Below are 15582 nucleotides of genomic sequence, written 5' to 3' on the forward strand. Positions count from 1 at the left end.
ATGCGTCTTTTCATGAGGAATTGAATGCACTCTTCAAATTTCAAATCTAGGCCGATATGGGGAAAACCCCCCCCCCCCCCCCCCCCCAAAAAATACTATTTTTTTCTTACATGGCCTTATATTGGCCCCTTTATTTCTTACATGGCCTTACATTGGCCCCTTTACCCTATGCTAGATGGCTTGCTTGACCCATTCAGAAGGTCAAAGGGTATATAAAATGAAGTGCAGCTATTCATTATCTTTATCTAAACTTCTAAAGGTTGGCTATGGCGGAGAGAAGAGCTCGCCTGCGACAGGGCTGGTCAGCGCTAACCCACGCTCACAGAGAGTCCCCCTTCGTGCAGGGCCCTCCCATCCCTCCTTTCTCCTCCGAGCTTTCCGTGCCCGATCCCTCTCAATTCTCCCCTCTTTCTCTGCACCCTCTCCCGACCAACCCTCCTACAATTCCCTCTTTTGCAGGCATCCTTAAACAGCACCTCGGTTCTGCTTCGCTCTCTTACACCCATAGAGATTCTAACGACGAATTTCAGGAAATCGACCCCTCCCACTTGCACACTCAAGCAGTCTCTCGCCTCTGTGCTCGACATCCGTGGGCTGATGTTTCCCTCATTTCTGACATTCTTGAATCACTCGGCTCAGATGAGGAGAATGCCTCAGCGGTCCTCGTATCCATGTCCCCTGACAATACAGAGCGAGTCTCAGCTGTTACTGATGCAGAGTGCTGTTCTTCTCTCCAATTAAATGACGGCAATGGAGAAAATTATGGGCGAGCAGGTGCAACAGAGGATAGTAGTCCGGTACCAATGGAACCAGAGTGGGAAGAAGAAGATCTTTATCTTCGCAATCGAAGAGACGCACTCAAATTGTCCAGGTACTTGTCTGTTCTAACTTCGGATTGGGTTAATTTTCTGAGTGTTTTAATGGAATGCTTCTTTTGGGCTAGGTTGCTTTAAATCTGCATACACATGCTTTAGGTGAATGCAATCGGTATATGTCTTTTATTAGAGCTCAAGGAGACTTGCCAAACAAGCAGAGTCTAGGGCAGACATTGATCGGACTGCATACGAAGGTTTTTCCCGCAGCCTAGCTAAGTAGACACTTCAAAGGGACCATTGGTGTCTCTTTAAACCAAGAGTTTTCTAGTATCTTATGGTTCATAGATGCATCTGATAACGAGAAGGTATGATCGATTAAATGTCACTGATCAAAGAAGCTTCTTGCAAATGCACCTGGCCAAGAAAGAGGTGATATAAAATGCCCAAGTCGCATTTGCCAAGATTTCAAAGCAGCTTACTGATTTGATATTAACAATAGTCCTTCAAAAGCGCTCGAAACTCGTATGTAAAACTTATGGCACCCAACAAGCAATTTCCAATGGTAAAAAACTGCCACATCACTTGTCTGTATGCTGTGACATGTCATCAGCCACGTAAGCATGCCCCCTCAGCTCTGTCTGCACAGTCCCGTGATGCACGGCGTGAAATCTGGGCTAATGCGCTCGTTTGCTACAGCTGGCGATCTCTTTGGTGGTTCTATGCTACATCATCATTTTGTGACATACCCCCTCAGAATAAGAGTAATCGCCCTCGTCTATGCCTGTGTTCAAGACGTTCTTGCAAACCATCTTCTTTCTCCAATTCTGATTTGTACCTTCCTCGAATAGTTCTTTCTTGCAAACCATGCACTTTTCTACTCGTACAAATCAAGAATCTTAATTTTTCAAAACATTGTTCTTTTACTGATCGGAAAAGAAAGTTACAAACAGATTGTGCAAATCCCGCCTTCAAATGTGATTATTTTACACGTGCCTTGCCCTTCTCGGCTTTTCTTTCTTCTGCACTTTCGTCTTTTCCTTGGAAGGATACCGTGCAGAAATATGTCCCGTGTTCTCCACAAGTGAAACACTTCTCTTGCTAAAACTCTAGATCTTTTTGTCTTCTGCGCACTAAAAACTTTGGTCTTCTTCTGTCCTTGGTTCGCTATTGAATATGATCTGGGAACATATCTGGTATATGCCATTATACATAGTTGCCACAAAACCTATTTTGTCCATAAAAGCTCTTGGATGAAAGTTTCATGTTTATATGTCAACATTTACCTTGAAATTTCATGTAAAACCTGTTGGATGTCATACAAGGACTGAAACATCCCTGGATGGCGTTTCATACATGGACTGAAACATTGCGAAACCACTGAAATTTGTTTTGAAACTTCTTGTTTCGAAACTCCATGGCATTCATAGGTTCTTGTGGATATCCTTAAAAACCTGGAATCATGCCATATCCATTTGAAAGCACCTGGTCCAAATCGAAATCTTGGAAATTTCAAAACAAATTTTCAAAGGCTGCTCTTTGTCACAACATCCTCTTCCGCTTCTTCAGCTTCTCTATTTCCAGGACTTCTTCAAAGTGTTCATTTTTCCCACTTTCTTCCACATGCTTCTGTTCTTGATGGTAGGGAGGTGCTGCTTCCATATCAGGTTGCTGCAGTTTTGGACCGGATTATTCTGAGAAGAACAATCGTCTGAGCTCTGATACCATTGATACCGGCGAGTCAACTAACAAGGTGGTGAAAACATTGCAACAACATTGCTTTGAACTGAAAACAACAAACTGAACTTGAAATTAACACTCTAGATGAGAGACACAGAGTGGCAAGAGTTTCAGTCTTAGAAGCAATGGCTCCTCAACTAGGCACCACTGGTGGTATTTCTTTATTTCGTTGATGAATTGCAAGTAATCACACTCACAAGATCTGATACAATCCGTCACAATCTGAGTGCTAATGGTACCTTGGCCTCTCTTTTATTGGTATGTGCCCCCAAAAGCACCATAAGCCACTAAAAGTCATTGGCTAACAAAAGGACAGCCCAAAAGCAACTCACTGATTGGATATGTAATATAGTGCCTTAAAAGCAATTGAAACTCATCTGTTTCCTACAGCAGTCTAAAGCATAAAAACTTGCCAGGGCTGCTGGGGTCAGAGATGTGCAGTTGGGTTCTTCTCTGGCCGGTCTGTACGGTGGTCCTATGACACTTTATCATTTTGTGACAAGCACTGAGCTGACCCGTCAGCCAATCATGATCTCTGCGGTAAATGGCAGGTTCTGTTTCATGTTGAGCAACCATCTTTTTTGAGTTTTGCATTTAGCTTAGTGCTTTGCTTTTTTTCTGTTTTCTCGCTTTTATAATTGTCTATTGGTTGGAAGTTGGAACTTGGACCTGCTACCAGTTTTAAGCTGCTTCATGTAATGGAAATTTTATGAACAGTTGTAAAAGATATTTCCCCTCATTTTGTGATCTGAAAGATGCTCATTGTTTACTCCTTTGGGATTAATGCCTTGAATTTGTGTGATATGGGCAAAAACAGAGGTGGATCTAGAGCCTAGAACCTCTGCTGGATCTACAAAGTGACCAAGCTGAAAATTTAGATTCTTACTGAAAGAAGAAATTTGCGTGACAAAGCTCAAATTGCCTTGAATATACACACAAGTTGTGCCTTTGAGATGGCCAGCTAAGTGTGCGTTTGTTTTTCTTTTTGAATTTTTCAAGAGAATAATGAAAAGCTTCAAACTCACAATGGTGCTTATCGATGCATTTTATACACATGATTTTGGAATTTATATGGAATTCTAGTGTCTGTCAGGGCAAGTGGCAAGCATGCCCGTGGAGCGTATAAAGCCTTTCTCAGTGGGGACTACAGCAGGGCAAAAATATTGTCAAAGCAAGCAAAGGAAGAACGAATAGAAGCTGAAAAGCTGCATGCTGAAGCAGCGAAAGAAATTTTAGAAGCTCGCAATGGGGAGACTCCAAAGGATTTATGGTGCCTGGATCTCCATGGACTCCATGTGAATGAGGCAGTTGTTGCCCTACAGCACCGTTTGCAAGAGATTGAGACAGGGATGTCAAATCCTAGGTATGTGGAGGATGGCCCCCTTTCTCAGAGGACCAGAGAGAAATTAAATATGTTTCAAGGATCTGCTTTGAAAAGCCCTCTTCTCAACAAAGAATTGAAAGTCATCACAGGTCAGCTATGAATTTTTTGGTTTTTTTTTTGGGTGTTGTTTTATTGCATGATTAACTGGACCTCAAAGGCACTTTGAAGCTAGCAACTAGTGATTTTGTATCAGCTACATTGATCTGTACCATCATGTAGGAGTTAATCAAGGCACTTTATAGGAGATAGTTAAGGCAGGTAGTAGTTGTCTAGCATGTTTGGACAACATAAGCTTTCAGATGGGTATTACATTTGTCTAGCATGCCTGTACAAACTTTCAGAAAGGTACCACATTGTGTTCTTTCTCATTGTTTCTTGCTGGTTGCAGAGTCTGTGGGTTATTTGGAGTCCTAGTAAGCTATTATTGACTTTCTACAGGCTTATTGGTTGTTCTTGTCGTCTCTTGGATTAACTCTTGGTTTTTTTTAGCCATTTCGATAAGGTTATTCTTTGCTCTTTAGAATTAACCATAGCTCACCTTAACTCTTACTTTTTCAGCCATGCCAGTAAGAATATTTTTTGTTCGTTTTGCGCTCTAGAATCTAATCATCTTGCAGTATTTTTAAAATGTCTAGATGCACTTAAAATTAAGTCGGTCAGAATTAGGAGACAGTTGGTTGAATGCTTGCTTCAATTCGACTCTGTGGCAGGTGTAGGCAATCACAGCCGTGGTGGTGGCTCTCTCCCCATGGCCATACAGAACTTCCTGATACAAAATAGGTCAGTATTTCCAACCATGCTCTTGGCAGTTTTGAAATGATGGCGACATGGTGGGGCTTTGTTTCTGTTGTTTCTACTTGCTATGATGCTGTAAATGTTTGTGGACTCCTGGACTGAAGCTCATTGTTTAGTTGGTATTATGTCATGTAGTCAGGATGACTTCTTTGTTTTAAGGCATGAGTGTTTTGTTTTCACTCCATCCATCCCTTCTTCCCTCCTCGTTCCCCCCTTCTTCCGCTGTTTAAAATTACAGCAATAAAAATTAATTGCTGCCTTTTTCTGTTCTTTCTCCTTCTGTGCTTGCTTGGAAAATGGCATTTAAGGGTGCCACCTGCCATGGAAGAAATAGAGGTGCAGTCCTTGGCCTACTTACAGATCGTTGAGTTGACCTTAGCCTTTGTAGAGGGTGCTGGAAGTTATAGTTTGTATTCTTGTAAATTTGATGTTGGTTTACATAGAGTGGTGTGAGACCTCTAGGACAAAGTTCGCCAGACCATGACCTATGAAGCTGAAAAAGTACCAGAGAGACTGAAGTATTGTTTCATGTTTTTAGTCTTTATGTTTTTTTTACAAATTATGCTTTTTCATGATATATCATGAAAAGAAACTGAAGTATTGTTTCATGTTTTTAGTCTTTATGTTTTTTACAAGTTATGCTTTCTCATGATATATCATGACCAAGGTGTCAAGAAGAGACATTTAACTTTTTCATATGTGTGCAAGTTCTATGGATCTTTGAATTGACCAGGTACTTTCAGCAGACCTGTGTGTAAAGATCATAGTTACCCGAAACTGCGCAATTTTCTGGTTTCCCTGTTTCTGTTTTTTGTTCCCGTTTTCCACACTCTTTGAAACTCCAAATTTTGCTGTTTCTTCTTCTTCAATCCTGTGTGTCAAGTGTCTCTGAGCTGGAAGCCCTTTGTTTCAATTTTATTGGGTGTTGCATGTTTCTTTAGTTTAACGAGGCACAGTAGCATTTTAAGGCATTATAATGTGTGTTTCCTATAGATACAAATTTGAAGAATCAAGGCCAGGAGTGGTGGCGGTCCATCCCAAATTTTATCTATCAAAAGGGAAGTAATTTATGTTCAGTGTCCAATCTGTAGTTAGAAACCATTGTTCTTGTGTGTACTGTAAGTTCGGTCCTCGTCTTTTAACATTTGATTGATTAGATTAGTGTAGCTGCTGTCAATAACATCCCTCGAGGGGCCAACCCAGTTGTTCATTGGAACTTCCATGGTCGGCCATTGTTGTAACAGTATGCTAACCTCTGTTGTAACATTAGACTCGACCGTTTCTAATTCAAATCAAAATTTCTCAAAATCAGCAACTTCTTTTAGCTTTTTCTGCTAAGTGGGAATCCAACTGCTGCTGCATTTTTACAGTTTTCCTTTTGTGTTCTCTTGTGGGTCAATGATAGCCCGAGGTTGTGATTCAAGATTGTGCATGTATGCAGCACTTTCTGCTTGGCTGGAAAATTTTCTGCTCTCTTGTTTAATTCCTTTGTTCCTAAGAAACCAGATTGCTGGAAGGAGAAATTGTCAGCTGGAAGGGTCTCTCACCAGGAAATGTTGTGAGAGATCTGATGGCATTGGCACGTTGGGAATGTTTACTGTTATACCCAAGAGATGTCAGGTGGATTTTCAGGCATCTTCAATGAGAAGTTTGTAGAACTCATGCTCGTAAAGTTCACAATAATAGCTATCACTGTGCTATGTACAGATTATGCTCATTTATCTCTACTTTTCCGTGACTTTAAATCACCTCTGCTAATATAGGTGCCTTTTATGGATGTCTGAAGGTGGTCAATGAGGTAGCAGATATTGTACTTTACCCAGTGCTTAAAACGTTTCATTCTGAAACGTGGAGTTTCAGCATGAAAAGTTTCATGCCAATAGTGTAGAGGAGACGGAACATCAGACTGAAACATCAATATATGTAAAAATCATTGCCCAAAACATTTCACCTTTGTGAGACGTAGTGAAAAATTGAGGGGTATGTCAGCCCAGGTTTCAGTTACAATACAGCCTGAAACATTTCAGGAATTTCAAGGTTTCACCACTGCTGAAACGCGTTTTATGGTGACCATATTTACACTAGCTCTTACCCGCATGGGCGCTCTGTTTAGCTCTCCTTATGTGTGGCTTGCTTGAAAGCTCCGCACACGTGAGATACTGAGAAGTTCATAGACTTCGTGCTCTTCCACTGAAGTTCCTCCCTTGTAGCTATCATCATCTGTGTATATAGGTTTTGCATATTTCTCTCTGTTTTTTGTCGATGTTGAACAACCTTTAATGAGTTGGAAGATATTATGCTAGCTCATACCTTCACTTTTCAGTGGCACGCACTTTAGGAATTGAATGCTTGCCCTCCTTTTTGGCTCTCTGACACAAGCCTTAGTGAAAAAGGGAGTCATTTTTCATACTTATGGACCTACCTTCGCGGTCATTTGTGAAAGCCTTGAAGTGGTCCTTTCATGTCAGGACTCAGAGCCTCACATGACTTCTTTCCATTCTCATGTTTTAGATTACCAACGTGAGTCTTCACCTCGTGACTCCTTGGAGCTCTACATGCAGTTTCTCACATGCCAGATGGATGCTTTCTTTGTCAACGAGGTTTTGTCATGTGCCTTAAAACAAGCATTTTTCTTGATGTTTTGGTCAACTGTGAAAGGGTCTTTTGTTGTCCCGTGGTTTCCTTATAGCCACTTCAAGGTTACTTTGGAACAGACATGCGCTGTCATGTTGAGAGCCTGGTTATTTAAGAGGATTTGACAATGTATGAGCCTGATTATTTACAAGAACTGATTTTGCTGGATGATTATGCAAATTGTCAAAGTTGTCATTTTTAGTAGCCCAAGTGCTGCGCTAGCCAACTCGGGAGTAAAGTTGCTGGAGAGAGGGCTACCATGTAGTGAGGATGAAGTTTCCATAGGCCCCAAAAAAGGGAACATTTTGAACAATGCTTTATATTCGGAGGTGTGCCAAGTTTAATTTACAAGCCACATCTGCATGAACGTGCCAGGTGAATTTTCTGAAGGAATAGGTACATAGATACTAATTTCTCTTTTGTCACTTAATGGCCTTAAAACAGAGAAATTCAATACATACAAGTGTTAGCTCTAACAAGAAGAAAGGCTATGAAAAGGTTAAGAGAACAACATAAAGAAGCTCATGTATGTTGCCTCTTTATTTATGGAGAAAAAGGTTTTTTGACTTTACATTGTCATGAGGCTTTTCATTTCCTATGTTCCGCCCTAAATGAGGCATGAAAATTGGTCGAGTTGATCAGTAACATTGACAGTACCAGAAAATGACCCAAGATATTAGGTGTCTTATTATTCTAAAGAATTTCGAAAGAAACAATTCAAAGCATTGTTGGGTTTTGCGAACATGCTTGTAACATAATGCTACCTACTGGCTTGATTCCTCATTTCCATTACCCGGAAGCTTTTTAAATTCCTACACGTTCCTCGCTCTGCAATGGCGAGCAAAAGCCACCCAGGGAGTTGAACTTGTGACATCGCATGCACGATGCAACCTCGTGTGCTATCCAACTTTACCCAAAGAGGCATTGATGCTTGAAGAGTGTACCTTGCGCATTAAAACAAACCACCTTCCCACTTTCCCCCAATGCGCCTCTGCCTGGTTGCGAGTTGCCTCATGTACTTGTCCTCCTCCCTACCCGTTGCACCCGCGCTTTCCCTTTTGCTTTCCTTCCCCTTCGCTTTTCCGCAGGTTTAATTGAAAACATAGAATAAGGTGTAAAAAAAGATGTGATCCCATGTTACCACCATTAGTTGTGTCAAGGCTCAACTTTCAATTTGGCAAGATTGTTTCATCATGTTTGTTGTAGGTTGTTATGGTAAGAGCTTCTTGATAAGCTAATTCTTTGTGGCTGTCTTTGTGATTTGCATACCTAAATATGAGTGATGTCACTTTTTGCAGCCATCGTTTGCTCCTTAATAGTTCTATGACGAGTCTTACGTCATAGTACTTATATGTAACAATCACCACTAGGCTTTAGCACACAATCTTGCTATACGTAGATGCTACCATTTTTAGTAGGCATAGTTGGAGACTCTTCTATGTGAGTTCTTTTCCTAAAATCTAAACATCTCGAACAGAACTGGATGTGTGCATCCTTACAAGATTTTTTGACATGCTAATAGTGAAATTGGACTTTTGACCATAGAAGATAAAGCCCCTCTGAAATTTTGGATGGGTTCAGATCATTGGATAAGTGCCTATCTTACATTAAAAATGAGAGCCTTAAAGATCTATTTGATGAGGAGAGAACTCAAGACCTGTTATTCAAGAGGGAATTGGCACACTTGAGTGATAGAAAGGTTATACCATTTTCCTGTTTTTACTTTCGCACACACACACCCAACATGAGTTTATTATACTGAAAGGTAATGTAATCGTCATAACCAACTTGAAAGCACCTTTGACAGAGTGAGAATTATGATGACAAATAGTGGAACATGCAACCTTCCCCCACAAGTAAATGTAACATCCCCTCAAAATCAGTACACCTGTTTCCAACTTGGACACACCCCTCCTCAAGCTCAGATTCGTAATATGTTTGCTCTCAACAAGAGCAAACAAAAGCCCCATCCCTCAGCAAGCAATACAAACTCACAAACCACAAAAAAATCTTCATTTATAGTTCTCTGCACAGAACAATCAGCATTGCAAGGCCAACCAATTACAAGTGCAAGGGGTTTTGACATATCTTCCGGCCTTGAAACATGGACAAAAGTAGATTTAATGAGAGCAAACTATCATCTCTTCCCTACAAGAACAGATTAGAAAGCTTGCATAATACAAGTTTCTCTGTCTCAATCCCTGCATTCCATCCCTGTTAGAGAGACATCGCGATAGAGAACCGCATTGCTGAAAACTAATGGGCAGCAAAGAAATCCGGAAGGCACGTAAAATTTTCACATAATATACGAACCAAATTACCTGACTCACAAAGAGCGCTGATGAAATGGATAAAAAATTGTACAATGGTGCTCCCACCTGCAGACAAACAAAGCTTTTGCCCTGGCCATGAATTTGCGCTTGCAAAATATGAAGAGACATCGTCATCAACAAGTCCAATAGTCAAATATGATGAAACCCTCTCCACTACAGGAATGTACGACATAAAACACAAATGAACAATCCAACAACAACCAGAAAAGGGCCAAAAAATGGATGGCAGAGGACATGCCAAGCCAAGAAACACGACATCATATCTATTAGATCTGCCATTAACGTCCTCCCACAGCAGCCGAAAATATCGAGAACGCTTAGAATTTGCATCAAGGCAGAAAACACAGATCTTGGAGCGACCTCCAACCTTGCAAATAGATGAGAGGCCAATACTCAACCTGCACAGGGCACAGGCTTGGCATGCCACTCTTGTACCTTTAGTTCCAACCTCTCTCGATGGGTACTACGTTCAAAGAGCACCATGACGTGCCATGACTCACAAGAAAAGGCTCTAGGTAGTGTGAAAACCTTCCAGGTCGCATGTAGAGAGAGGTCTTAGGTTGGGTTCACACAGTGCGGCGGAAAGTTAGGCACAGGGGCATCAAAATCCCGTGGCTAAACTTGGTTCACTGCAGGCAGAGCTAGAAAAATACATTTTTCCTGGTAGAATTTCAAGTTTGCCCTTATTTTCTTTGGTTAGGTCAAAATTTGAAGCTTTTGCCCGTATTTACACTAAAACTGGTGTAAATTTGCCGGTTTTCTTCAAAGTTCAAGGCAAGCTCAAAATATAACCGGGATTTTACGATTTTAGCCGGTTAAAATACACTGTACCCCGGTTTTTCCCTGACACTGGCTGCAGGCATGTTTTCTCTTCCACCGGGTGCACCATAGCTTTAGTATGATGGTGCCTTGGTATGAGCAAAGGCAAATAGATGCCGGAGACACGACAAACACTGGTAGGTGCAAAGGGCATCAAGGCTGAGCACATCATGAGAAAATGAAAGAAAGTTTCTTGAATGAAGAGACCTTGGCTTTTATTGATGAGATGGGAGAAACCAAACTCACATTGTATACCATGTAACCTCTTAAACACTCCACCTACCCCATCCAGATACCCAATGGGCCAACCACCCACCCACTCACTTACCTCATCATGGCCATCATAACAAGGGGTGGTTATTTTGCACCCCTAAAAATTTAATTTTGGCCAAGGCAAAATAGTATTGGGTGTATGGGCCTTGTCCCATGATCCCTCTCTTGGGTATCACTAGTGGTATCTTGGTATGTAACCTCTCTTGTCTACATGGAGCCTACATGGAAGTGAATTGTGTGCCAATAAGCCATGTGGATTGATATGGTGCTTATGATGTGGTAGTGCCAGCTAGTTATGCATGGAACCAAATGGATTCCCACTTGGTTCAACCCACTTTTGTAGGGGAGGTTTATCCCCTTGGTTAGCCATTGTATGCTAGCCCTATATGCCATCTCTTTGGACTATTTAAGGAGGAAGCTTGTACACATTCCGTCTCTTAATTCATATCTCATTTATTTTGCGTTTAAATCATTCTCATTGTGTTCTCTTAATCATGAATGCTAGTTTGATGAATCTGTATAGCCTTTTACAAGTGGTATTATAGCTCGAAGGGGATCGATTCCTCCTAGATAAATAGTTAGAATTATCGCTCTCTACACACTAGTGATACTAGGTATACTTTGGCATGCCACTACCCTTCTTGATTCGTTAGCTAGTGAGTGATGAGAAGAGTTTAGGGTTGGATTGGCACATTTAAATTTCATCTATCCCTCTCCTCATATTCCACTAGCATTTCAGTAAAAGCTCTTTGTAAATGTCCTTATCACACTCCTGATTGAATTAATTTCTTGAATCAAGATTCATCAACTGCTCAGTAATTGGGTGGACTAATCAATTGAGCTCTTCATTAGGGTGATTTTAGCACACCCTTTGGAGCCAAATACCTCCATTTTCACTCGAGGGATGTATTATCTACAAACACTTCATATCATGTGTGGCAGGGCCTAATTAAGAAACTTTACATCTATATATTTTTCATGGATATAACACATTTTTTCTAATTTAGTATGTGTATTTTTCCTTTGACTTCGCTTCGTATATTAAGAAGTTCAAAAAAAAGGGCTAAATAACCCCTTCCATTGAATTCATGTGGTATGTTTATATATTGCCAAGCCCCCCCTCCCCCCTCCTCTTCTTCCCTTCTTTTAATTCCAAAATTATGTGGGATGTTTGTATTAAGGAAAACAAGAAATCACAAGAAAGCCCATGCAAAGAGATTTTGCAATGGGAACAAAGGGACTAGCATTGTCAAACTTTTACAGGGAGCTAGCAACCCATACAACAATCCATATAGCCATAGCTTTAACAGAACATAAGGAGGGATTCTACTTCTGTTTCTTCTTCTTTTTGACAAGGCTAGTGTTTTTTAACGAGTTGCGAATAATCACAAGATGACTTAGGAGGTCAATATTTATCATTGGAGAGGCTTCAATGATGAATCTTGCATCTAAGTTACGTCAATCGCTAAAACCTCTTGTGAGGATCCTTCTAGCTTACTATGATCCTCCAGGGGGCTAAGGAGGACGATTTATTGCCCAGATGGATCAATTCCATTGTCCATCAGCTCTTGGGGTTCATTGTTTGACATATCTTGATGTGCAGGCTCACAAACTTTGCACTCTTCTCGTTGTTGTTTCAAAGAAGCGGGCATATTTCCTCATTGATTAAAGCCTCATCCTCATTTAAGTCACTCACTTGCTCCATTGGCCAACTTGGATGCCTGAATAGGGGCTACTTGAGATCTCTGAGACAACTCACTTCCACGTGGTTTTGGATTATTGATAACCCCGACCATTGGACAGTTCCTAGCAAAGTGCCCAATTCTGCAACATTTGTAGCATGTCGTTGAAACGAAACAAATGCCAGTTATTCATGAAAGGCTCCAAATCATTTTATGTTCAGATCCACAAACTTCGGTATGGATTTGCCCATGTTCCATAGGATGCATACCGTAATGTCCAAACTTGATCTCATCCGCTGTAGATTCAGCACGAAGAGCAACCGGCCCATCCTGACGGCTGCAGCAAAAGCGAGAGATATTTGAAATTGACCCACACTGGGACGCATAATCTCTTCATCTGGGTAGAACTCTGAGGCCCACGACATGACATATGTGAACGACGACGCGCCATCCTCCTCTTATGATCAGACCTTAAGCTGCTTGCTCTGAGGCACATGGAACAACATAGAACCCCTTGCCCATCATTGTAAAGTGCTGCACCTCATTCTTAGTGCTGAACACCGCAGCTGCTCACTCCCATAAGCCTTGGGCCATCATTCATCTGCCCATGAAATGTAACACTATTGATTTAGCACACACACCTTCAAGCTCTAGAGAGCAAAGAAGACTTGCAACAAAGCGTCATCAACACCCTTGCTTTGACTGAACATGCTCACACCGAGCAGAAGCTCTTCTGTTAAAGTGCGCTCGCCAAAAGGGGCCGGCTTGAAGGTTTTTTCAAGAATCCTTGGCATTGGTCAAAGCCACACTTTTTTCCCTGTGACAAAAAAACAAAGTCGAAAGGTTCAGTTGAAGCCGAACCCACAAAAGGAGGGTCGGAAAGAAAATGAGGCTGCATACTGCCTGCAACTAGACTTTCCTCATGCAATCACCGGAGATCTTAAGATAATAATCGCGAGAGCTGAAAATAATCGTTATTTGGCTCAGCCTAACATCGCTAATTAAATTAGCCAGCTACTAGCCATGGATCCCCCACCACCCTTAGCCGCAGGAGATATTATAGGGTGGAGACAACAACCTTCCACCTACCCACCTGTAAGCGGCAACAAATCTCACCCCTCAACTTGCAAGCGGCAGCGCCTTAGGAAAAGCTTTCCCTAGGCAAGCCGAACTCAACCTCTGCAGCTCACCACCGCGCACCCTCGGAACCCGTCTATCTATATCTATATCAATATATCTAAACTAACATAATATGGCGGAAAGGGAAGCCTTTTACACTTGTCAAAATCTACGATATGAAAGCTAAACTCCAAAACTGAAAGAAGCCCCTCTCCACACAATAAAGAGGGAGAGAGAAAGAGAGAGGCCGTCGAAAGCGGTTGGCTAGACTAGTACTACACTATATGCAAAACACAAGACTTGCATCCACATGGTCGCAAATGCTTGCAACCACGGATGGTGCTCCTCTCTTTGGCACAACATGGCGTGGCCAATCTACCTCCTCTTCACCAACACAACACACGCCATGTAAACAGAGATGTTAGGGCAAAAGTGTCCAGGCCAATATTGCTTGATAGAAAACTAGGTATAGCGTAATCCACTTGCCTTGAAAGAGCGGTTGTCGCTCGAGTGTAAGTGCAGGCGTTGCTTAAGTACATATGCGATATGGTTTCTAGCCAGGCAGCCCATTCACAAGAAGATTTAGAAATTTTCTCATGTAGGACAACGGAGTCTTTGTGAGTGTTTTTCATACAATGCATAACATCATGAGCTTTTGCTCGAGAGGCACCGCATACCTAGCTAGGTACGATTGGGGGCAGGACCACCAGTCCCCCCACCGGGCCAACGATCCCCTGCCTCCAATCGTACCTAGCTAGGTGCACGATGCCTCCCTCACAAAAGCTCACGATGTTGAGGTTAGTCACAATGTGGGAATTATTGTGCGAATTTGTCTAAGAAGTATGATGTTGAGGTAAGTCACAATGTGGGAATTATTGTGAGAATTTGTCCAAAACTTCTTGTGATTAGCCCTGTTGCCAGAGACTGCATTTATGAAGTGTGCGCTCATAGGGAGTATAAAGTTGCAAGGTCTTTATATGCTCCAAGTGCACTCCCATCCTGTCGAGAGAGATTGCAATGTACAACCATGCAGTTGCGAATGCTTTCAGTTGAAGAGGGAGTGCCAAGAAGCAATGTGTGTGTGTGTGTGAGAGAGAGAGAGAGTGAGAGTGAGAGAGAGAGAGAGAGAGAGAGAGAGAGAGAAAGATTCTTTTCCATATGTACATACATACATAGAGAATAATGCACTAGTTTTAGGGTATATCGACCAACATGGGTAGGGCAACGAAACCTTAGGATTGTTTACTAAGGTTGTGAAGCCATGACATCTTTGCAAATGGAATGATTTATGCTTGTACTTAGAGGCATACGCCACTATGTAAGAAGCTAACATGTGGCAAAATCAATTCATGATTGGAAAATAGAATTTTGCTTGGCAATGCTTTAGTCAATATGTACACCAAGTGTGGCATATTTATGTCAAAATCTTCTCACACCCCACATTTCAACTCCATCAACAAGAACCATTGTCACCAACGCTTCAAAAAAGGTACTTCTTGAGAACCCAACATTTGACACCCCCCTCATTGCATTGCAAGCATGATAGGTTCTATAAAATCTTAGTATTCAAGAGGTTAGCTCTTGGAATCTAATTATTAAAGTATATGCCTAGCAAATGGAACAGTAAGAAGATTTGGGTTGTTTCCAAAGGCGAAAAAGCAACCAATTCTCTCTAGATACAATCATGTATGCTTGCATGTCAAACACATGCACAACAAGATGCAAGAAGTTAACATGAAAAAACAAACTCATGCGGACATAGTTAGTCGTGCTTGGGACTGCTTTTGTAGACTTGTAAGCAAAGTGTGGTGTAATTTTGGTCCGTCGTCTCTTTCAAGTGATTGATCACACAATATGCTCAAAAGGAGAAAACTAGGAATCTCTAATAGGCTAAGTTTTGGAGAGGGTGCAACCCAATTTACTATTCAAATGTAATTTCTTAGAATACAATGCCGGTCAGATATGCCCAAAAGCCCAGAGAAGCTTTGGAC

General features: G+C 41.6%; 1 protein-coding gene across 4 annotated transcripts; it reads left to right on the forward strand.

Moving 5' to 3' along the window:
• Positions 1-239: 239 nt before the first annotated feature.
• On the forward strand, positions 240-7978 carry LOC147437717 (smr (Small MutS Related) domain-containing protein). 4 transcript variants are annotated; one of them, XM_086487211.1, is made up of 5 exons: positions 240-871; positions 2969-3103; positions 3646-4025; positions 4647-4716; positions 6173-7978. In XM_086487211.1, exons 1-5 carry the CDS (start codon positions 267-269, stop codon positions 6291-6293), a joined length of 1311 nt encoding a protein of 436 aa, XP_086343337.1. In that variant the 5' UTR covers positions 240-266; the 3' UTR covers positions 6294-7978. The 4 variants fall into 4 exon arrangements, with proteins under 4 accessions (XP_086343337.1, XP_086343338.1, XP_086343339.1 ...); XM_086487212.1 differs by lacking the exon at positions 6173-7978 and adding an exon at positions 5725-6046 and having other exon boundaries at positions 244-871; XM_086487213.1 differs by lacking the exon at positions 2969-3103 and having other exon boundaries at positions 244-871; positions 6173-6974.
• Positions 7979-15582: the final 7604 nt, after the last annotated feature.

Source organism: Adiantum capillus-veneris, chromosome 17 (assembly GCF_014529385.1).
Source record: "Adiantum capillus-veneris isolate H3 chromosome 17, ASM1452938v2, whole genome shotgun sequence".
In the NCBI taxonomy this organism is placed as follows: Eukaryota; Viridiplantae; Streptophyta; class Polypodiopsida; order Polypodiales; family Pteridaceae; genus Adiantum; species Adiantum capillus-veneris.